Source organism: Nelumbo lutea, chromosome 7, assembly GCF_056320005.1.
Source record: "Nelumbo lutea isolate HS-2025 chromosome 7, American lotus-T2T, whole genome shotgun sequence".
In the NCBI taxonomy this organism is placed as follows: Eukaryota; Viridiplantae; Streptophyta; class Magnoliopsida; order Proteales; family Nelumbonaceae; genus Nelumbo; species Nelumbo lutea.
Genome location: NC_142690.1, coordinates 6,319,487 through 6,343,935, shown reverse-complemented (window position 1 = coordinate 6,343,935; position 24,449 = coordinate 6,319,487). Strand labels below are relative to the sequence as shown.

At 40.6% G+C, this 24,449-nt stretch overlaps 1 protein-coding gene across 2 annotated transcripts in view; it reads left to right on the top strand.

Annotated features, from left to right (window-relative positions):
* Positions 1-267: 267 nt before the first annotated feature.
* LOC148844852 (PHD finger family protein) overlaps positions 268-24,449 on the top strand; it is a 29,013-nt gene continuing 4,831 nt past the window's right edge. The window contains exons 1-11 of one of the 2 annotated variants that reach the window (XM_088954020.1): positions 268-397; positions 496-579; positions 670-1,006; positions 1,915-2,104; positions 2,197-2,246; positions 5,127-5,219; positions 5,302-5,390; positions 10,483-10,561; positions 17,224-17,306; positions 21,765-21,843; positions 21,929-22,652. In XM_088954020.1, the coding sequence (XP_088810146.1) occupies positions 548-579; positions 670-1,006; positions 1,915-2,104; positions 2,197-2,246; positions 5,127-5,219; positions 5,302-5,390; positions 10,483-10,561; positions 17,224-17,306; positions 21,765-21,843; positions 21,929-22,652 (1,756 nt within the window). In that variant the 5' untranslated portion in view covers positions 268-397; positions 496-547. Of the gene's footprint in view, positions 424-495; positions 580-669; positions 1,007-1,914; positions 2,105-2,196; positions 2,247-5,126; positions 5,220-5,301; positions 5,391-10,482; positions 10,562-17,223; positions 17,307-21,764; positions 21,844-21,928; positions 22,653-24,449 lie in introns of both variants that reach the window. The other variant, XM_088954021.1, reaches the window with a different exon arrangement.

Here is a 24,449-nt window from a genome sequence, read left to right as displayed (position 1 = left end):
AAACGTCGTAGGCATATATATAAGCAATTATTCCTTAACAAAATGATGTTAAATTGTGAAATTGTCACAGTAAAAAATTGGCACAACCACTTCCCTGAACGATCCCACTGATATTTGCCACGTGAAAGAGTGACATGGCTAATCCAAAGTCCAAACACACAATCATGTAAAAGATGCTTTTTGCGGTGGCAACTATGCCACGTGGAAGATTACCGGGGCTCTCTAGATTTCTTTCTAAACGACCCGACCACCAAACCCTTGTTTCTTGTGTTTTAAACCCTAGAGCTCAAGGCTTTTGGTGTGGTCGTGCGAGCGACTAGAGAGGTTTACCCTACATCGTCTTTTAACCTACACGGATACTTTTCATCGACCGGTGTGCGAATAGGAAGGACCGAAGGTGCATTTCGCTCTAAAGGGGGCAGTGTATAGCTTCTTCTTTATTTTTATGTTTTATTTTTTAATTTTTGCGTTTTATGCTGAAACGATTGATTACAGGAGAAAACCCGCCTAAAAGAAAATACAACTTCAAAAAATCGAATCAAATCTTATGGCATTTCACGTTGCTTGCCCAATTACATGGTTCGTTTCGTCTCAGTCAAACTCCCTTTTAAGTTTAACAGAACCCTCTCCCCCCCTCTCTCTCAGCGTTACTTGTTTTGTCTGATGCAGCCGAAAAATCTGTTTCTGCACGCTTGGGTTTCCGCGGAAGCTCCAGAGCGAGAAGGGTCGGAAGGATTTCTTGGAAGAGGTTTTTAGGGTCGAGGAGTTCTTGCGCGATCCGTGGTCGCTTAGGGCTAGAGAGAAGGGCACAGTTCAGGTTTTGGTCCCTCGGATTGTTGTGCCCACTCCAGCGGTAACTCCGGTGACTGATGGGTTTGGAGGTGGAGATGAAGGGGAAGAGAATTTGTCGGCACAGTCGAAGCGGGCTGCAATGCACAAGAGGGCAGTTGCAGCGTCTTTGGCTGCCGAGGATTATGCTCGGAGGTTTGAAACCGGAGATTTGGCGGTGAGGTTCTTAAATTGTTGTTTGATGGTTAATTTCGGTATTTATTTTAATCTTTTTATATCTGGCATCTAAGGTGATGATAAAATAAGTTATTTCGTTATAATTTCTTCATGTAGTCGACTTTAATGGTTTTTAGTGCTGCTTGGGCTGTGAATAAATTACGACGATTAAAGTATAATGATTTTCTTTTAATTTCCATTCTATCGTAATTGTAGTTCTTCCTTTTCTTTTAGTTATTGGCAATATTTTTTTTTTCTCATTTTTCTTTACGAGAGCTACTTAATGCTTTTATCTGTTTTGATTGTATGAATATCGTTTGCGGATTAACAATGCTAATTGGGTGGTCGACCGTTTAAGAATGCAAAGAATGAATAGATTTAAAAGCAATGTCGTGGGGGGTTATGATGCAAGGTAGTTTTTCATTTTACTATGTGGTTAGTAACTTTGGCTCTATTTTAGCTTGAAAATGGTTAATCTTCCCCCACCCCAACCCCACCCAAAGAAAAAGAAAGAAAGAAATTAAAAGAAGAAAAATAATATTTTATCTGACTCATAAAAAAATTCTTACCTGGATATCAAGGCTCTACATTTTTGGAGCCTTTTTTTCACCCTTGACGGCTTGCAGAGTAAATTCACTTTTTAAAACCTGTTTCTACTTTTGGGCTCCTTGTTCTTGCACTAGAAATAGGGGCAATTGCTTGATGTAATGGTAAAATCTTAGGCTGACAAACATGAGAAATGTGGATTCAAGTCTTTAAGCAGTCACTTTGTGCAAAAAATGCCAAAGGTTAGGTGTGTATACAATCCTTACCTCTCAAGATCCCAGATAGCTGGGACCAACACTGGGTAATGGTATTTTTTTTTCCATATGCTAGAAATATTTATTTGTTTGATTTTTGAAATCTCAGGATGCCTCTACGGAAAAAGTTTGGGATATCATTGGAGAAAACCAGAATTCTTCTACTGTCAAAGTGATGTGTCGCTTATGTTTTCAAGGTGAAAATGAAGGAAGTGACAGAGCAATGAGGATGCTCCCATGCAAAATTTGCAACAAGAAGTATCATAGGAATTGCCTGAAAAATTGGGCTCAACATAGAGGTCCCTTTTATTTTCCCAAATCTTTCCAGCTAGACGGTGTCAACATAATTCTAGCATGTTATAACATTGTCTTTATGTGGCTTATCCTGCAGATTTATTTCACTGGAGTTCATGGATCTGCCCCTCTTGCCGGATTTGTGAGGTGATTGTTTTTTATGCTTATATTGTTCTTTATGTTTATGTTTTGTACAATTAGAAAAAAATAATGATCTTTGTTTTGTACCTTAGAAAATTTTGTTTGGTGCTTGTGTTGCGTTCTCACTTTTAAAGATCAGAACAAAATTTCTGCATTGTTTCACCTCACTACAAAATTCTCTCTCTCTCTCTCTCTCTCTCTCTCTCTCCCCCCCCTCCTTACTTTTTGATCTTGCACCAAAGCTTGTTCAATGGAATAAATCAAGAAATGGTGTCTAGGTTTATGGGAAAATCTTGGTTTTGAGTCATGATGTAAGAAAATGCAGAACATCCAGTGCTGCACTAAGTTCCTTCAATTTTCATCTATGAGCAGCAGGATAAAATTCTTTCAATTATAACATAAAAAGAATGAAGAAAGAAACTGAGAACTCAAATTTCTGCTTAACTTGCTTGCTGTAGGTTCTTAGTGGCTTGTTGTAGAAATGGGATCATTCAAAGGCCACTTTCTTTCAGAGTCATTGAGTGATATTTGCAAAGAGAGATGCTGTAGAAGAAAATGAGATAGTTAGAAGAGTCCAGTTAAAGACACATCCCTACCCTCTTGGACTCCTTCTCCTAGTGTTTTTATCAAACTTAATTTTGATGGAAGTAGCATGGGTGGGTCCATCAGGTATTGGGGGTGTCTTAAGAAATGAGGGAGTGATAATTGCTCTCTTTTCGGGGCCAATTGGAATGGATGGCTCTCTTAGAGCTGAGATTTCAGCTGTTATTGAAGGAACTCAAAGGGCAATTGAACTGAATATCACCAAATTGGTCATAGAAGGCGATTCTAAACTGATAGTGGATTGGTTGAGAAATGATACTGCTAATTTTTGGAACTACAGCAATGAGAAGAGGAATTTTAATTGGTTAACCAAGAATGTTGAGGTGAAGATGAGTTGGGTTAAAAGAAGTGCTAACTCCTTTGCTAATGGGTTAGCTAAACAAGGGACATCTAGGGACTCTTTGTTTTGGGCTATCTTGTAATTGTTCTCTTGTCTTGTTGTTTTGGTTAGGTGAGATAAGAGAGTTTATCTCCCTCTTCTTGTACCTGTGTTTTTTCTCTCTAATTTTAATGAAATCTGCGAGTTATTGATAAAAAAAAGTCTTAAATAACCAATGATTTTGTGGTTAGGGCTTTAAAACAAGTCTCCATTGACAAACTTAAAAGAAACAAGAAACAACAAAGTATAAAACTAATTCTTAATTGTATTGATTTGAACTGCATGAGTTATATAAATGATAAGATTCATGAATCAAATTATATGATTCAAACAAAAATCATAAGGTTCTCATAGAAAAGGACTCAGACATAAGATTTAAATCAAAACCCTTGGGTTCATGATTCAGATCATGAGTCGTATCATAAATTGTAAGATTTTGACAACCATGCGAATGGGTTGGAGTGTGGTATCTGTGCTCTTTGTTCTTTCTAATATCTTCTCTGTTACCATGATTGTTGTGTGTTTATTTTTTACTGACGCCAACTTAACATCTTTTATTTTTTATGCTGATGAAGAAAGAGTGGCGAAATTGGTAGTTATATATATTTGTTTTTTTTGCCTTTTGTTTTATTCAAAGATGAGGACATATGATGTTTTTGTCCCATGCTATGTTTGTACTGCATTCCATACACATACATCTAAGGTCTCCTGTTAAACACTGCTCTATAATGCCCAGACATGGACACACAGGAAGTGGGGATACGGTTTTTTTTTTTTTTTTTATCAGAAACGATAACTTTCATTAGAGATGAATTAAACTGAAATACAGAAGCCAACCCTTATTAGAAAAGGTTGATCCAATAAACATCAAACATTACAACACTGCCCAGTAAAGTCTCTCCCTTACAGTCCCTTGTTTTGCTAGGGCATCAGAAAAACCATTTGCTGATCTCCTTATCCACTTGAAACAAACACCCACCTCCCTTGTTATGCTAAGTATTTCCCTTATCAGCTGTCTATATTGCCAAATTCCTAGCTGCCCTGATTGCATCCACCCAATTACCAATTTGGAGTCTCCCTCTATCTCAAATTCTCAATCTGCTGTAGCCCCATTGTTTGACCAGTTTTACACCTTGATTTCCTAAAATATGCTTTATATCTAGTTTTTGAAGCTAGACGTCATTTTTTAAGACCTATGTCTTGCCAAATTTAGTTAAGTTTCTAACATGGGCAGATCTTTTTACAGTATACTATGTTAAAGCATACCATTCTACAAAGTTTAGATATGTTAATGCTATAAAGTACACCTACAAGTATCCATGCAGGATCCAATATTGTATTTGACACTGATATGTTAGGTCTGTACAGGAATCTGGGTATCTTGGCACTGCTACTTAAGCTGTGTACAACCTGATTTAACAGAACCTGTGCATTGTTAGAAAACCATGTAGTGGCACTAGCACAAACTTATTCTCCTTGTTTTAGGTATTTGAGGTTGGATTTGGATACATTTTTTGTAGGTTCATCATGTAAAGTACTTTCAGGTTCTAGGCTTTGGTAATGCACTTGCCAGGATTTAGGTTTTATAGCATTCTCTTTTGATGCATTAAAGTGCAATTTGCATTTGGCCACCCAGACACATGACATTGTGCATTTAACTTGGTAATGCATTAAGGTACATCTAAATTCTCCATCCAGAATTCATCTTAGTTTGGCTTTAATGATGTGGGGTTATTTATTCTAATTTATTTCCATTATCAACTTTTCATACTTGTGATGATTGCTGTAAATTGTTGGCAGCATACATGGTTTTATGAATGATATGCTTTCTTTGCTCCTATATTTAATGCATTGACAGTGATGAAGATATTAACTATCTGATGCATTCATTCTGGTGTTTCCAGGTGTGCCGCAGAGCTGGAGATCCAACTAAATTCATGTTTTGCAAAAGGTGTGACAGTGCTTACCATTGCTACTGTCAGCAGCCTCCACACAAGGTGGGTTGTTGAATTATTTTTCCTTGACTCCCAACAGAATGATCCAAATAATCACCTTTCTCTCCTTTTTGTGATCCTGCAGAATGTTAGTGTTGGTCCTTTTTTGTGCCCAAAACATACAAGGTGCCACAGCTGCAGGTCCAATGTATCTGGAAGTGGACCAAGCACGAGGTATTGATTTTTAATTCTAACACTGTTGCCTCAGGTGTTCTGAATATTAATGGTAATACCATGTGTCAGCCATTCATCCTCTCCGCCCCTTATATTTTGACCTTTGGCTGTTTCTTATCAATATAATCACCTTAATTATAAAAAGCAATGCAGCTTCTGGTGAGTTTCCGCTCACCTCGGAAACCTCTTCGAGGGAGGCTTGACCTCCTGAAACAGAAGATGGAGAGAAAAGAGAGAAGGGAGGGAGGGAAGAAACTGGAATCAGGGAGAGGAAAATTAAGGGAGAATCATTCATTGCTTTCATTATGTGATGATGGCCTTATATAGCTGGCCTACAAGTGTAATATCATAGGGAATATTCTCTGATTTCTGAATAACTAACTCTGGCAGATAACATGGGTGGAAAATCTTCAGGTGGCAGAGTAACCAACTCTGAGTGTAACTAATTCTGGGGCTCTGCCGCCTGGCTCCTCTGTCTTCTTCTGAATGGCTGATAGGTGGCGGCCTCCTCCACTCACCTAGTGGGTTCTGGAGGGGGTGTTTGAGTCTCAACAGTTCCACCCCCCTTAGCACTAACCTTGCCCTCAAGGTCTAGGTTGGGAAACCTCTCATTCAGCTTTAGATAAGGTTCCCATGTGGCCCCTTCTGGAGGTAGACCGGCCCATTCAACCTTGGCTTCTGGCACCACCTGCCCTCCTCGCTGAACCCATTGGAAATCCACAATCTTGATAGGCTCCGTGTAAATGTACCCTTCATCTGTAAATTGGGGTAAGTTCGGTGAGATAGGGGTATGATTCCTCACAGCTTTCCTGAGAAGTGAAATGTGAAACACCGGGTGTAGCTTCGAGGTAGCAGGGAGGTCCAATCTGTAAGCAACAAGGCCCACTCTCTCCAGCACCTTATAGGGCCCATAATATTTGGGAGCTAGCTTGTGCCAAGCCCGTCTCATCACTGAGACCTGGCAGTAAGGTTGGAGCTTAAGGTAGACAAAATCACCTACCTGAAACTCTAGTGGGCGGTGGTGAGAGTCATAGCAGGCCTTCATCTTTTGCTGGGCTTTAGTCAAGTTGGCCTTGAGCAGTCTAAGGATCTCATCTCTAGCCAGTAGGCGAGTCTCTACTTCTGCCATCTTAGCCGACCCGAATTCATAAGGTAATATGGGAGGAGGTACTCTGCCATATAGAGCCTTGAAGGGTGTCATTCCTGCTGCTAACTGGTAAGTTGTGTTGTACTAGTATTCTGCCCACAGAAGCTAGTGAGTCCACTGTTTGGGCTTCTCCCCTATGAAGCACCTCAGGTAGGCTTCTAAGCACCGATTAAGAACTCCGGCCTGTCCATCCGTCTGGGGGTGGTAACTTGTGGATGGATGCAGATGGGTTCCTTGCAATCGGAAGTATTCCTTCCAGAATGAACTTAGGAAGGCAGGGTCACGGTCCGATACAATGGATCTTGGTGTCCCATGCAATTTGGCGACGTTCCGTATGAAGATGTCAGCCACTGTTGTTGCGATGTAAGGGTGAGGCAGGGCAGAGAAATGGCTATACTTGGTGAGATGGTCAACTACTACCATGATAATTTCATTCCCTAAAGAACGGGGAAGTTCGGTGATGAAGTCCATGGAGAGGTCTTCCCATACTTGCTTTGGAATCTTGAGGGGCTGTAGGAGGCCCGCGGGAGACTGTGAGGAGTATTTCTGCCGTTGACAGGTCTTGCATTCAGATACATAGTGTAACACATCCTTGCGCATACCTACCCAATGGTAGTGGTTGCTAAGCCTCTTTAGAGTCCTTAGCACTCCTGAATGTCCTCCCAAGGAGGAAATCATGAAACAACTTCAATAGTTCAGTTTTGTGGCTGGAATTTGGAGCAATCACGGACCGTCCCTTGAAGAAGAGGTCTAGTCTCACAATTTGGTACCCTGCAACCTGGGAAGGGTTCTGCCTTAATTTTTCCCTAATGTCCTACAGCTGCGGATCAGTCCTTGCTTCTTGCCTTATGGTTTCAAACAAGGGAAAACTGGGCTGAGAGTAGGTTAGTTGGGCCAGCTCTTCTACCCGTGATAAGGCATCAACTACGCTGTTAGCAGGCCCTGGTTTATACTCTATTCGGTAGTCGAAGCCCATCAGTTTACTCAGCCACTTTTGCTGCTCTGGAGTGTGCACTCTTTGTTCTGCTATATATTTCCGACTTCGTTGGTCTGACCTTATGATAAAATTGGCGTCCCAATAGATAGGTACGCCATTTATGGACTGCCATTACCACTGCCATCATCTCCTTGACATAAGTGGACTGGTTCTGGTGGGCGCCTGATAAGGCCTTGCTGAAGTAAGCAATGGGCTGTCCCTTCTGCATCAGGACGACCCCCACCCCTACACTTGAGGCATCACACTCAATCTCAAAGGGCTGTGTGAAATGGAAGAATAAGGACCAGAGGGCTTGAAATTGCTGTCTTCAAGTCTTCAAAGGCCTGTTGGGCTTCATCAGCCCATCTGAAAGAATCCTTCTTCAACAGGCGCGTTAGAGGGGCGGCCATGAGCCCATACCCCTTAATGAAACGCTTATAATACCCTGTAAGCCCAAGGAAACCCCATGAGAGCCTTAACAGTAGTGGGCTTGGGCCATTTTTGGATGGCCTCTATCTTTACTAGGAGTACAGGGGATGAAAATGGGCTGGTGCTGGTTTGTATATGCCCTTTGTTCATTAGCTCTCTTACCGCCTTCTCAATTTCTAGCTTCTGGAAATAGGGGTATCTATATGGCCTCACATTGGCCGGTTTAGAATTTGGTAAAAGGGGTATCTGATGGTCATGGACCCGTGGTGGAGGTAATTGACTTGGTTCCTTGAACACATCAACAAACTGATTGAGTATTGATCATAGTGCCTTGTGTTGGGCTTTCGTGGGTTGGTCACAACCTTGATTGTTTAAAGTTGGAGCTGTGGGCTGCATGCCTAAGTGCATAAATAAGGGCTGTCTAGTATCCTTGGAGGCCCGTAATATGGAAGTTACAGTATCACCTTGGGGACTCGGAGGTCGCACCCCTTGGAGATGGCAAGTTTGACCATCTTGATAAAAGTCTATTGTCATTTTGGCCCAATCACATAGTGCCGGCCCTAGGCCACGTAACCAATGAATTCCCAGAATAATATCAGCCCCTGAGAAATCCAATGGGTGGAGATCCACCACGAAATAGTGGCCTTGTATAAGGATCCTTTCCTTCTCGCACACACCATCACATGTCAACTGACTTCCATTAGCCACATAGATTGAAAAGAGTGGAGTGGGTTGTATAGAAATACCTAATTGCCTTGCTAATCGGCAAGTGATGAAATTCAGGGTTGAGCCACTGCCAATCAAGATCATCACAGATCGGCCCACCAACCTTCCTTCTACTCGCATGGACTGAAGAGGGTTGAGGCCCATGAGGGCGTGGAAGGAGATCTCGACTCTCCCCGGTTCTGGTTCAACTTAGATCAGATCACAGTCTTCTACGTTTTCTTTTCTTCCTCTGTCTGAAGGAGAAACACTCGCTGGACTCGACACTTATGGCACAGTCCAAACTTGTCATCACAATTGTAGCAGAGGCCCTTCTCGCGTCGTGCCTGCATCTCAGTCCATGAGAGGCGCTTGAAGGGCACGGTGGGCCTGGACAGAATGGGCTTCTCAGAATCCCCAATTTGTTTCATGGGTTGCTGTTCGGTTCACTGGGGAGCCCTCACATTTGGGTAGGAAGGCTTGCTGGTTCTGCTCATGCTATCCATCTTCTCTTCTTGTAGGCGAGCCATTCCCACCGCTGCCATGTTTGTCGCTGGTCGAAGAGCTCTCACTTCCAGGCGGATGTCTTCTTTGAGACCTCCCATGAAACACCCTACCAAAGCCTTCTCCGGCCATCCATGTACCCTGGTCGCCATTCTTTCGAACTCGAGCTGGTAGTCTGCTATTGTCCCGGTCTGTTTTAGTTGAGTGAGGAGTTCGTCGTAATCTACGAACGCCGTCGGCCCAAAACGGATGCACAGGGCTTCTGTGAACTCCACCCAAGTTACCTGAGGATGGGTTTGTCGATACCACCGAAGCCAGAGAATAGCATCTCCTTCTAGGTGAATGGAATCGATGGCGACGCGCTGGTGTGCAGGGGTTTCATGATACTCGAAGAATCTCTTTGCTCTGAAAATCCAAGGAATGGGATCTCCACCGGAATAGTTGGGAAAATTGATTTTAGTAACCTTTCCGGCGGTGTAACCCCCAGTTCCCTGGCTACCGGAAACAGAGGCAGCGGCCCCTGTTGGATGACTGGTCTCGCTGGATTGTTGTTGGGAGGCGAGGTTAGAGATGACCACCTTGAGATCCCTGAGTTCGTTCAGTACCTGATGGAACCCAATCTCAAGTTGGTCGACTCTGTCTTCCATGGTAGAGGATCTTGTCTACGGCATAGCTGGTCTGCAACCTTGCTCTGATACCAACTTGGTGAGTTTCTGCTCACCTCGGAAACCTCTTTGAGGGAGGCTTGACCTCCTGAAACAGAAGATGGAGAGAAAAGAGAGAAGGGAGGGAAGGAAGAAACTGGAATCAGGGAGAGGAAAATTAAGGGAGAATCATTCATTGCTTTCATTATGTGATGATGGCCTTATATAGCTGGCCTACAGGTGTAATATCATAGGGAATATTCTCTGATTTCTGAATAACTAACTCTGGCAGATAACATGGGTGGAAAATCTTCAGGTGGCAGAGTAACCAACTCTGAGTGTAACTAATTCTGGGGCTCTGCCGCCTGGCTCCTCTGTCTTCTTCTGAATGGCTGATAGGTGGCGGCCTGCTCCTCTCCCCTAGTGGGTTCTGGAGGGGGTGTTTGGGTCTCAACAGTGGGGGTGGGGAGTAAAATATCATTGTTAATTAATGCATAGTTTTGTTTGCTGAAAAGATGTAGCTGACCCCACATAGTTGGGACAAAGCTTAGTTGAGTTGAGTTGAGTTGAGCTCTATTAGCTTAAATGATGACAAATGAGTTGTTCATGAACTCTATTTTACATGTCTTGTAAGGTTTATCATCTTTTCCCTACAAGATATGGATTAATTTGTTATTCTCAAACATGCAGATGGTTTCTAGGGTATACTTTCTGTGATGCTTGTGGCAGGTTGTTCTTGAAGGGAAACTACTGTCCCGTTTGCTTGAAGGTATCCTTTTATTTGCTCCAAAAAAATAATGAACTTCTTGTCTTTTGCTTTTATTATTTTACTACTAAACAGGGTTTATTTTTTAATGCTGATTTCATTCATTGAATGATAAAACTTGGGATGTATGATCTATGGTGTAATTATGCTAGTGATAAATGGATCTTAATCTTGATCGGTGCTCCATGAGAAATCTTTGACTGCTAGGCATGTGGGGTGTGTTGAAAACTTGAAATGCTTCTTGTTGTACATGGTTTTTCTTCTTTAATGAATCCATACTTTACCTGCTTCAAAAAGAAATCCTTAAATATTATAGGCCAGTGGGATCAAGGGTTTATAGTAAGAGCCCTCCTCAAGCCCATAAACCAGAGCCAATGGCAATTGGAGCCCAAAACCAGCCCAACATACCCTTCAAGCAACTCATAGGTCGCTCCTAGCTAATCGCTTCTCAGCCCGCTCCACCATAGGGGTCCAAAAACTAGCCGATATAGGGTTGTCACCCAAGGGTAAACCTAAATATCTCATAGGTCACTCTCCCCTCTCAACCCAGAGAACCTGCCATTGTCCTCAAATCATCTTCTTCTACATTGATTCCAACAACTAGACTTTTTGACCCATTAATCCTCAAGTTAGATAACCTCTCAAAAGAGTTTCACCACCAATTTCAATTTTTCCACCCCCTCACTACAGTCTCCCTCACAAAAAATCAGGATATCATCTGCAAACTCCAAGTGAGTAATCAAAATATCGTCTCTCCCAATTGACCAACCTTTGAATAACTGCTAGAAGTTTGCTCTTGAAATCAACTTAGTCAGCACTTTAGCTACCAAAGTGAATAGAAAAATAGAGAGGATCACCTTGTCTAAGACCACAAAAGCCCTCAAAAAAATCACACACTGTCCCATTGACAACAACTGAGTAATGACTAGATTGTAAGCAATCTCTAATCCATTTACACCACAAATCCCCAAAACCACACCTTCTCATGATATCAATTAAGAAATTCCAATCCACCAGTTCATTGGCTTTCTCCAAGTCCAATTTGATTGCCACTCCCTTTCCTCTTTAACCACTTTTTTTTTTTTTGTTTAGTAAAAATCTTTCATTAATAACAGTGAGATTAAGATACAATAGCTAAAGATTGCATAGGAAATTGCAATCTCCAGCAATCGGTTACAATTCTGCCCAATACAATGAAGATCTATTTGCCCCTTGTTTTGCTAGGGTGTCTGCCATTTCCATTTGCATCCCTTTTAACCCAACCAAACTGAGAGTTGAGCTTCCTTGCAAGTGTGTCAGTTTCTTTGAAAATAAACTTGAGCTTCCAAGGTACTGATGTGATGTTTATGGCCCAAGAGATGATCAATAGAGAGTCTCCTTCAATTTCTAAGTCTGTTGTTCCTATCTGCTCAGCCATCTTTAGACCTTGAAGTAGGGCTAGAGATTCAGCTTGTATTGAGTCACCATAACCTATTGGTCTAGAGTAGAGTGCCACCACTCCCTTCCAGGGTTGCCAAGAGACTCCCATCAAAATTTAGTTTTAGTTTGTTTCGTGCTGGTGGCTTCCATTCCATGCTTACAAGAACTTTGGGTACATCTGTTTGTGCTATTTCAGCCCAATTCCTTAGTATATCATTCGTGGAGTAGTTTCTGAATATCTCCATGGTCTTCACCCAATGTGCAGTTATGATATTTATGGCTTCAATAACTTCCTCCATTGTTTTGCTTTTTCCTGAAAATATTCTTAGGTTTCTTTCCTCCCAAATAGTCCATACTGTAGCTGCTCTCACTGCCTTTCATATACATTTTCCTCTTTTCTTCCGTTGACACAGGAAAGAGGGGCTGAATAGACTTACCACATCTTATGGGGGAGCCCATCTGCATCCAAAGAGAGAACAAACAACATTCCATATACTAGAAGCAAAACAACAGGATAATAGTAAGTAGGTTAGAGTTTCATCACATCCCAAACAAAGGACACACACATGAGGAGAGAGGCAATTGTTTGGCCTCCTTTTCTGTAGCACATCACAAGTGTTTACCTTCCCTAGGAACACTTCCCAACAGAATGCTTGTACTTTTGGAGGGATCGGTTTAGTCCAAATTTCTCTCACCGGGAAGTTTACCCCCATAGGGTTAATATGAGTGAGCAAACCAAAGAAAGATGCACAGGAAAATAAACCATCAGAAGTTGGGGACCACACTCTACAATCAGCTATAGATTGGTCCAAGTAGACCCTCTCAAGTGTTGAAATCAACAACACGAGACTCACACTCATTTTCCCTCAACCCTTTTCTAAAGCCAAAATCCCAAGAGACCCCTGATTTTGAAAGCACACCAAACCTAGCAACAGGTTTGTTTTTATAGTTTGATAAAGAGTAGAGGTCTGGGAAATTGAACATAAGAGGCACATCCCCAAACCAAAGGTCTTCCTAGAATAAAACTTTGTTGCCACAACCAACAACAAACTTGATAAATTGAAGAAAAGCTGGATATACCTCAAAGATTGCCTTCCAAGGAGAGAATGGAGCTGCATTGGGGGCTAATTTTGCATCCCAGCCGTTATCTGCATCACCATGTAAGCTTTTAATGACCCTGTGCCACAACCTTTCTTCTTCACAAGGGAATCTCCATAGCCATTACCCTAGGAGGGCCTTGTTTCTCTTTATTAGGTTCCCTATACCTAATCCACCTTGGTCCTTAGGGTAACAAACTTGCTCCCATTTCACTAAATTATCTTTCTTTTCTTCACCTGGCTCCCACAAAAAGTCCCTCATAATCTTCTCCAATTTCCTAGCTATTTTCACCGGGATCTTAAAGGTGGAAAGGAAATAAGTGGGAAGGTTTGCAAGGGTTGATTTTATCAAGGTGATTCTTCCCCCCAAGGAAATATAATTTCTCTTCCACATTGCTAACTTCTTCATGACCCTCTCTACCACCGGTTTCCAGAAGCTTTCAGCTTTCGGATTCCCATCCAAGGGCATTCCTAAGTATCATAGAGGCCAAATTTTCACTTCACAACCTAGCATATTTGCCATTGGCTTGGATATCCCCCCCTTCAATGTTGATTCCGGCTATGCAGCTTTTTTCCCAATTGACTTTCAATTTGGAGGCCTGCTGAAATTTATCCACCAATCTTTTCAGATTCCTTAAACTGGCTTCATCACAACTTTCACAAAAAATAATTATGTCATCAACAAATTGCAAATGAGACACCACCACTTCTGATCTACCCATCTTCCAACCTTTAAACTGGTTTTCTTGATCAGCTTTGGTGATTTGTCTACTCAAAACTTCAGCCACAAAGGTGAATAAGAATGGAGATAAGGGGTCACCTTGTCTTAGACTCTTGGTCCTCTTTTAGCCTGGAAGAAATCCTTTGCTACCCCATTCATCAGAATAGAAAAATGTGTTAAGCTAATACATTCTTTAATCCACATCCTCCATCTTTCACCTAGCCCCATCTTTTCCATTAAATTCAACAGGAAGGACCAATCCGCCATATCATAAGCTTTTTCAAGGTCCAATTTACAAATCAAACCTTTGTCACTTTGTTTTCTCTTAGCTGTCACAATCAAATTTGTCTCCCCTCTACAAAAGCTCCTTTGTTCTGAGAGATAATATAGGGCAGTACAGTCTTCAACCTACCATCCAGGACTTTGGCAATGATTTTATACAAGCTACCCACAAGATTATCGGTCTGTAATCCTTAGGGGTTTTGGCCTCCTTTTTTGGCACTAAAGCAACAAAAGTTGCATTTGCTCAAGGCGATAATTTTCCTTCTTGATAGAACTCCACAAATACATCCATTAATTCTTCTTTCAAAATTTCCCAACAATCCTGATAGAAAGCCATTGAAAATCCATCCAGCCCCGGTGCTTTAGATCTATCTATCAAGAATATTGCTTCATGTATCTCTTCAATAGTGAAGGCTCTTTTTAGGAGGTTAACTTCGGATTCTGGCACTCTGTCCCACTGTAAATCTCCCAATTCTGCCATGTTTTTATCAGAAGATGCTAGGATTGACTTAAAGTGATCCACAAAGCATCTTTCAATTTCCTCTTTTGTAGTGATCACTCTTCCATCCACCTCTATACTAGAAATTTGGTTTTTCCGTCTTCTCCCGTTTGTTAGAGAGTGGAAAAAACTGGTATTTCCATCATCTTCTAGAAGCCATTTACATCTAGATTTTCGCCTCCAAGAAATCTCTTCTTTTCTTAGAATCTCTTCCAATTGCACTTTTAAGTTCCATCTTTCTATTCTATCCTCCACCCCACACTCTTTCCTAGCCTCCTTTTGGTCCACATCCTCTATTTTCCTGGATAATTCCTCCTTTATGACCTCAACATTTCCAAATTCCTCTTTGTTCCAATCCTTGACCTTTTCCTTCAATCTTTTCAGTTTCTTAGAGAATTTCACCACTTTATTTCTAGCCCTAATCCCATCTTCTGACCACCATTCTTTTACCCTTTGCAAAAAGTTTGGAACTTCTAGCCACATGTTTTCAAATCTAAAAGGTGTGGGGCCACCAATAAGATTTTCTTGGTAAAGGCTTAAAGGGCAATGATCCGAAGTCACTCTAGGTAGGGCTTTTAGTGTCAAAGTGCCCCACAACTCTTCCCAATCAATGGAGAATAGGAATCTATCCAGTTTTGAGCACACTTGATTTTCTTGGAGATTTGACCATGTGAAAGAGGCTTGTAACAAGGTAGGCTCTTTTAGTTCTAGGGGCTCAATCAGGGAATTGAAGTGTTTCATGCTAGATGTTAAGGGTTGGTTGGGGTTGTTTGTCTCATTTGTATATCTTATTACATTGAAATCCCCACCCAAACACCACGAACCCTCCCATATGCCTCTGACTGCAGCTTGCTCTTCCTAGAATGAGTTCCTCTCTCTATATGAATTCAGCCCATGCACATTAGTCAATACCCACTCCCTTCCATCACTCATCCTCATCTTTTATCGATATTGAGTACTGACCTATTAGTTCCTCTTGATAGTCAACTTCCTCATTCTTCCACATTGTAAGGATTCCACCTGAGGCACCCCACGATGGGGCAAAAGACCAACTTAGACCCTTGCAACTCTAGATACTTTTTATCCACCTTCTGTCCAAGTCCGAAAGCTTTGTCTCCTGTAACATGACTATAACCGGTCTCTCATTTCTTATCACATTCTTGATGATTCTCCTTTTCTTTGCACTTCCCAAATCTCTTACATTCCAGCAAAGCACTTTCATTTCACTCTTTTTTCCCCAACCCTAATTCAATCCCAAATCCTATTCTCCTCTTTTCTTCTCCCTTTTCCTATTTACAGTCTTCTCATAGGACACACCACAGGCTAGCCTTTCCACATCATTCATTCTTTTCTTTCTTTTTTTATCATCTTCTACCCCCTTTCTAAGATAGACCTTTACTTTGGTGAACTTCCCTTTGGCTTCTTTTTGTTCCTCTTCTTTTACTTTGGGTATCTCTCTACAGCCTTCTTCTCCCTCATCCAAACGACAGTCTTCCTTTTCCTTTTCTTGGGTACCTGCAATAACTTCATTTCTCCCCTCATCCTTTTCCAAAACCATCACATTAAACAATTTCTCCTCATTGTCTTTTCCACCACCCCCTCCTTTTTCTATTGCACATGGGTCATTATCCGCCATCGGTGACGTTTCAACGGCTGGAACTGCAAAATCCAAAGGCTGAAGGTTAGGGTCTCCACATATTTGTTCGCAATCAGAATCTGATCAACCATCTACCTATCTTGTATAAAAGCCCATTGAGATTGCTGAATAAGTGGCAGAATCACCTTCTTAATCCTCAAAGACAGTACCTTTGCTGCCTTGTAGATATTGGTCACTAGGCTGATAGGTTTGAAATTCACTGGCTGGTTAGCACTACTCTTCTTTGGGACCAATGCTATGAATGTAGAGTTCATACCCAGACTAATAACCCCTCTTCTATAAAATTCACTGAACACTCTTAGTAGATCATCTTTGATTATTTCCCAAAAATCTTAGTAAACTGCCATTGTAAAGCTATTAGGCCCCAGAACTTTTGATATATTCATAGAAAAAACTGCTTCCTTACTCTCCTCCTCAAATCTTCGTTTCAAAAATTGCACTTGAGTCTCCCCCAAAGTCTCCCAATCTATGCCTTAAGCCACCCACCTTACAATTAGAGGTCTTCTATAAATTAACCTAAAATGCTCTGAGAATGCCTTAGCAATCTCTCTTTAGTCTGTAATTTCGCACTCCCCCACCAATAAAAGTATGGAGTTTTACTGAGGCTGTTCCCTTCCAAACCAGATTAGTAGTTTGTGTTTCCATTGTATGAGTTGCTATTTTTTTGGTAACCTACTATAGGCCCGTTGCTTTTATGTATTGCTGTTGATTAGTCTTCTCCTATGATTTGCAATGGCACTTCGTTTTTTGCACTTCTGTTCCCAATATAAAATTAAAGAATTCTCACAATGCAAAAGTTAAATTTCTCGAGGATTGGTGTGTCTACATTTAGCACTAATATAATGGATTTGAAACTAAAGTTGAGTGTTTTGCATGGGTGTAAGTTATTCGTTCAAATGTTGAATGTTTGTTTTTCTTTTTTTTGGTTTAACTTCTTTTTGTTTCTATTGGAAGAAGCTTGATTAGATCCCCATTGATCTATCTTTGTAGGTTTTTAGAGATACTGAGCAAATACCAATGGTCTGCTGTGATGATTGCTCGAAATGGGTGCATCCGCAATGTGATGGCATCAGGTTTATTTTGACTATTTCTTAAAAAAGCAGAAATGAGTAGATTTTCCGTTTTCTATGTGTTTAGGTCAAGGTTATTAGAAAATATATTACTTTATTGAGGAATTGTGAATTTCTGATTTAAGAAATTAAACCAAGGACTAGGAAACACTACCCTATGAGATCACTGCATTGTCATTTAATGGAATTTTGTCCCCTCTCCTCTCTCTCTTGTTATGAATATTTAATCAAGGTACCAGTAAAGGCCACATTGAGCTATCTCTGGGTCTCCAATCCTAAGTGTACCCTGATTTTTACCAATCCTACTGAATATGTTTAGTCAATTCATCTATGATCAGCACAAATAAATAAGGGCTATGCGATGAACCTTGGTGAAGACCCACTGTAACCGTAAAGTCTGATATCTCTCCCCTATGGTGGTTGTTGCATTCTCATGCGTATCCTTAATTAAGTCTATATACCTATTTGAAACCCCTTTCTTTTTCCAAGACCCACCATATTATCTTTCCAAGGACTCTATCATTTGCTTTCTTTAGATCAATGAACACCATATGAAGATCTATATTCTTCTTTCTAAACTTTTCTTCTATCATTCATCTCTAAACTGTTAGCTCACAATTATTAATTTTCAAATGTACCACCTCCCAACAATAAGCTTTAATTTTGGGCAGCATTCTTCTCAACGAAATGGCTTTCATCATGAATCCAGAAAGGGTGTGAGACAGAGTGAGAATATGAAAAAAGGATGCACGAGCGGACAAGTCAATGCAGTTAGGAGTCCACACTCTTGGATCAAGGATGGAAAGGTGAAGGGAAACATCTTCTATAAACTGAATGGGATCCATAGTAGAAAAGATCTGCCGGTCTCTCTGACCTCTCCTAAATCCAAAATCCCGTGTGATATTGAGATAAGGATGCACACAAGAATATGAGTTTATTTTTGTTTATGGGAAGGGATGCATATTTATCTTTCAAAGCCAAACCACACCCACATTGGCCTACCTAGAATCTTGTTTTGTCTCTTGGGGGCACATCAAACTGTGTGTGCCAAAAACCAGCTTTCCATCCATTATCTAGTATACTATGTCTGCCAGTCTCTCAGACCTCTCTCCTAAATCCAAAATCCCATGTCACTTTCAGATAAGGAGGCACGCAAGAATACAAGTTTATTTTTGTTTATGGGGAGAGATGCACCAAAACCTGCATTCCATTATCTAGTATACTGTGTCTGCTTCTAATTGCAGTATGGCAAATCATATCAAAGTTTTTTACTAAATGACAATAAAAATGTGCAAATTATTATATCCAAAAGATAATTAGATTTTAGATCTATTAATTTCAATATTTCAAACACAAGATAAGGTACAAGAGACTTTCTTTGGGAGTTAATTGAATCAAGGAAGTTCTGTCTCATCAATTGGAACATAGTATGTGGGAGGAAGCAAGACATTGGGTTGGGAATGTGAGAGATGGTAAGAAAGAATCTTTCTTTTATAGCGGAAATGGTTATACTGGTTTCTACTTGATGCTGATCACTGTGATAAAAAATATCTATGGTTGGCGTTAAATGTATGGATGCAGAGATGGAAACTACCTCCTCAGTAGCCTCTCAGTGGAATTTAATTTTGCTTATCCAAAATGACTTGCCTGCCTTTTTGCTATGACATCTCTAATGTGCGGAGGACATTATTTTGGGAGGATTTATGGTAGGGGGAGTGGCCTGACTGAGAGATTCCCTAGCATCTATGGCCTATGATTAAATAAAAAGGAAATTATTTCTGAATGCATGTCTATGACTGATTGATTGGACTTATTGTAATATCAAAATTTAGTACATTTTAATAAAATTCTCATTTCTTTTTGCTGATAAAAAGTGCATGTCTATGATTGACTTTGGTCTGCTTTGGCATTTGGGTCTTAAAGAGGAAATTTTTTCATCTTGGATCTCATTTCATCTTTAGGAGATTGCGTGGATTTGGTGACACTTGATAGCAGAATTTGGATCTCTAGTCCTTTTGGTTCATTCTCTCTTTTTTCTTTTTTCTTTTTCTTTCTTCCAGACTTTACTCCTACTCCCTCAAGGGTTTTCTTGATTAGAGCTAGTGGGGATGGACCAATCCACCAAAGGACTAGGCTTTTAAGAAAAGTAGGCCCAGTTGGCCTACGTCTCAAGGTTCAAATTATCAACACACCCGTACACACGGACAGGCGTATTGGGTGTTTTGATACCTAATAACTTGTTTTTAGTTCCAAAATTGCTTCAGGGGTCAATTGTAGGCTTGCCTATCTCCCTGAAACTGGTCAAAATCTGAAACACCCCTTTATTTGGGGTTTCAGAGTCCTACCAATACAATACGATACACCTGATATGGGGCATATCGTGTCAGAACTTTGATCCTTGGTTTGTCTCCTTATTTGCTTGCCATGAATGGCAATTAGTGATCTACTTTTTCACTTGCTGATCTCTTGTCCCGTTGCATCTGATATTTGGGAATCTTTAACCCTTTTGGATGGAGGTGGTTCTCTCCCTTAGACATGGAGAGCCTTTTTGAGGAAATTCTTTGAATATTTCTTTCCAAAGAAAAGAAGGGTAAGGTTGTTATGGAATTGCATCAAGGCTGCCTTACTATGACCTTTGGGAAGAAAGGAACACAAGGATCTTTAAAGGTCAAACTTGCTCAAAAGATGCATTAATTGAAAATGTTGCAGTAAAAGTAGAAGATTTGGTCAGGAGTAAACCTCTTTTTGCCGCCTTTTGGATGGTATTTTAAGGGGATGAAATCGGGTTGCCTCACCATTCTCTACTTTCCGCCAAAAAAATCAGTCTCTCTACTTTACGAGAAGGTTAACAATGTTTAGTTGAACTTCATAAAACTAAACTCTGATGGCTGCTGCTTGGCAAAACTCTGGTTTATCTGGTGTGGGGGGAGTATATGGAAATAATGAAGGTGCAGTATGCCCATCTACTCTTTCCGTATTAGCCACAGTAACTCAGTAAGGTGGAAGTGGAATTATTGGCTCTTCTTCAAGGGTTGAAACTAGCAGGAATACTATTTACTGTGGTATAATGGTTGAAGGAGATTTCTGGTCCGATGTTGGGTGGATAAAGTACAACAGTCTGGGTCTATGTTCATAGACACACCTTGAAAATTGTAAGATACTTAGCAAGGAATCCGAGTCTTTTACTTGGTTACAAAGATCAGAAGATGGTATTGCAGATGCATTCGTAAGTCAAGAGGTCTACAGGGACCAATTGTATTGAGGATTTATTCATAGAGAAATGCAATATATGTAACTGAAAGGGATATTGTGTAAGGCAGGGAAAGAGGATGCCCAATGTAAAATGACGAACTGCTTTGGCACAAAATATCTTGTTCATACAATTTTTCTTTCTACAAATCAATTGTATTCATCTAAATTAACAATAAAAACAGTACAATGATAAATAAAGCCCTGTTTGGATAGGCTTTTATAAAGTACTTTCGTACTTTTGAAAGTATAGAAGTACGAAAAATACAACATAGCATTTGTATTATGTACTTTATACTTTTTGCTTTCATACTTATAAAAGTATGAAAACCCCCAAAAGCACGAAGTCAGCTTTCTATACTTCGTACTTGTGGTGAAATTGTGCTTTCGTTTTCGTGTGAACAGGTGGTAACGTGTGACCACCAAACCACCCTTTGATAAAACTCTCGACCTTTCCTCCGCTCACTGCTGCTAGAGTCTGACTTCCGTCACCGGTCTCAAACCCCAAAACCACTGGAAATAAAAATGGACGTGCTTTTGCCAAACAGAGAATGGTACTTCTGTTTTGGAAAGCATACTTTTAAAAATCTTTTACCCAAACGGTATTCAAAGCAAAAATATTTTATGTACTTTATACTTTGATATTTTAAAAAGTACAGAAGTAGAAGTCTATACAAACAACACCTAAATAACCCAAATTGGACCTACCTCAGTAATTACCTAAACAAAACTACATAAATGCACTTGATAGTTGATTCTGGTCAGTGGCACATGTTATTGAGCTGACACCCACATGTTATTGGTCAATGACAAACCTTCATGCTTACTGCAGGTTTTTTATTTGGTTTTTGTGATTTCCCTTGCAACATCTATATCTTCTTGGCTTTGATCCCTTGTTCTTTCCTATTTGAACAAGTGCCTCTGTCTTTCCTCATCCATTCCTTATGGCACAATAAAGATAAGAATGGTATCAGCAGAGTGATTAGGCTGCAGATGGTTGTAGGGTCTTCAGGTCTAGCTATGTTAGCTTGCTTATAACTGTCAAATCTGGATCTTGTCATATGGCTTGATTTCAATACTCTTTTCTATATATTTGCTTCATTATTTATGCTTATAAAAACTGCTCTTTTGTGTTTTTTATTTTTTTCTGTGAGTATCCTTTAACTGCCTGTTCATATCTAGACGATTTCTTACTTCAACATACTTGTGCAGTGATGAAAAATATCTGCAGTATCAAACAGATACAAACCTTTATTACAGATGTGCTGCATGTCGTGGGGGCTGTTACAAGGTATCTTTTACCCATATGAAAATCTTATAGCTGGGAAAACCTTGCAACTTGACATTGATGTAGGGGTGGTTTTGCCTATGGCCAGGTTAGCAAGCCAGAGGAAGCTATATCAGAACTTTGGAGGAGGAGAGATGAAGCTGATAGAGAGGAAATTGCAAGCTTGAGGGCTGCTGCAGGATTGCCAACTCAGGAAGAAATATTTTCAATCTCACCATTCTCGGATGATGAAGAAAATGGTCCCATTATATTAAATGGACGTTCTTTAAGGTTTTCTGTCAAAGGAATGGTTGATAAAGCTCCAAAGAACACCAAAGAATATGGGAAGAAAAATTCAAACAGAAAGTACATAAAGAAAAAAGGATACTATACATTGAAAACTGAAGCTCATCAGAGTTTTGATAGACCACTTGATGAACAGTCACTTGAGAACAGCTTGTATGATGAGAGAAATGATCATTTGCACTCATATATAAGTGAAGGGGCAGAATCATTTTTGTCTCCTAGTGCTGGAATTCCTGTTAACACCAAAGAGAGATGTTCTATTAATAAATCAAGAATTGTGAAGCACAATCTTGTTGAGGATATTGTGGTGACAAATGAAGATAGAACCTCCAAAGTTGTTAAAATTAAGAGTAGTGAACCACATGGTTTGGGTATAGGTGAAGGAATTGGAAAACAAGTTTGCAAGTCAGAAACCACAAAGGGAAAGAAGCTTGTTATACATTTGGGTGTAAGAAACAGAAATGTAACTACCTCTCCAAGGTCTGAAGCTTCAAGCTGTCGAGAGCAGGAATTAACAGCATCTAATGGTATACAAGTGACTACCTTCTATGTTACATTTCAAACTTCTCTTTCATGTTTACAAATGACTTTTATCATTAGAACAAATAATAAGTTAAGCATCTGTTAAAAGGGAAAGACAAAAAGAAAGAGGAGGATATAAAAGTAATAGGGAGGAGAATAACCTTTGTTTATTTGCCATTACTTTGTTCAAGTAGATTTTATATAGATTGCTGGCTTTAGGTTTACGACTTTTTGTGTTAATAAATAAGAAAGAAAATTTATTGAAATAGAAAAAGAAGATTACAACAAGGTGATTCCTTGACTTTTCAAGAGAGCTCACACCAGCTTGATGCCCACATAACTTGTCTCAACAGGAATATGAGTAATGACTATAGCTTAATGACGTCTCTAAATAGCACCAAGCAAGAATAAAGTACCAGAACCAGGACAATCTCAAAGCCGGATTACTCCCTAACAGAAGCACTTGCCGAGTTGGGTTTCAGGGCTGTGGTTAGAGATCCCCCTCGAGCCCTTCCGCCTTAGCCACCCTAGGGGCGCAAGGTTTGCCAGGTAACAATGTGAAATTGCTTATGGTTACTAATAATGCTAGTGCTACCTCTACAGATTCTGCAGATGCAAACCATGGCTTAAGAGAGACCCATTATACTGAATGTGCCAAGGATGGAGAAGTAGGGCTTGTAGTCTCTAGGGGGATGGGAGAGGAAAGTGTAACAGTAGAAAGTATAGAGAAGTCAACACTTGAAAAAGGGGGAAGTGATGGTGGAGGGGAGGAAGCAGAGGCGAAAAGCCCGGGAGAAGGCCAATCAGATGAGGAGGTCCTGTTACTGAAATGGGCAGAAAGGATGGGATTGAAAACCTCTAAGTTAGTTCCTGCCAAGACCCAAATGAAGATGAAGGCCAATTGGGGTAAAACTGGTAAGAGGAAATTGAGGGAGGTGGGAAAACTAAGGAGTGGATGGGACCAGAGAGTTAAGGAGAGTGAGAGTAGTGGAAGGAGAAACGGAAGGTGAAGAGATTGGGAAGGGTAAAGCTGTAAAGGGGAGTCAAAGCCGAGGAGAAATGAAGATGGTGAGTTGGAATCAGATGGTTGGGGAGAGCAACAAAAAGAAGGCTCGTAAAGGAATTATTGAGGAGAGAGAAGCCATACATTGTAATGACACAAGGCAAAGGATATGGTTGGGCTATGGCCCCATCGTATGGTGCATCGGGAGGGATAATCACTTTGTGGAATGAGGAGACGATGCATAGAGGACTTAATAGGGAGATTCTCAGTGTCTGTAAAATTGAGGAAGGTAGACGACAGTTGCACATGGGTGCTCACAAACGTTTACGGACCTCTTTCGTATAGGGAAAGAAATGAGTTGTGGGAAGAGTTGGCAGATGTGAGAGGACTATGGTAGGGACCGTGGTGCTTGGGGGTGATTTTAATGTGATCAGACATCCCGATGAATCTAACAAGCCAAGACAGAGGGTATCCACTAGCATGAGGAGATTCGATAGGTTTATAGAAACCTTTGAGCTAAAGGAGATTGAAAGTGGTCAACAAAGATTCACGTGGACTAATTATCAAGAAATTCCTTTATGCTCAAAATCGGACAGGTTCCTTGTGCCTATGGATTAGGAGGAACATTGGAATAATGTGGTAAGCAGAATGTTACCCCGAATCACTTCGGATCGTTGGCCGATTTGCATACAACAAGGATTACAGGGAGAGGGGCCGAAGCCATTTTGATTCGAGAACATGTGGCTTATAGTCCTAGTGTTATATGCAAAAAATCAAGGAGTGGTGGGAGGAAGACAAC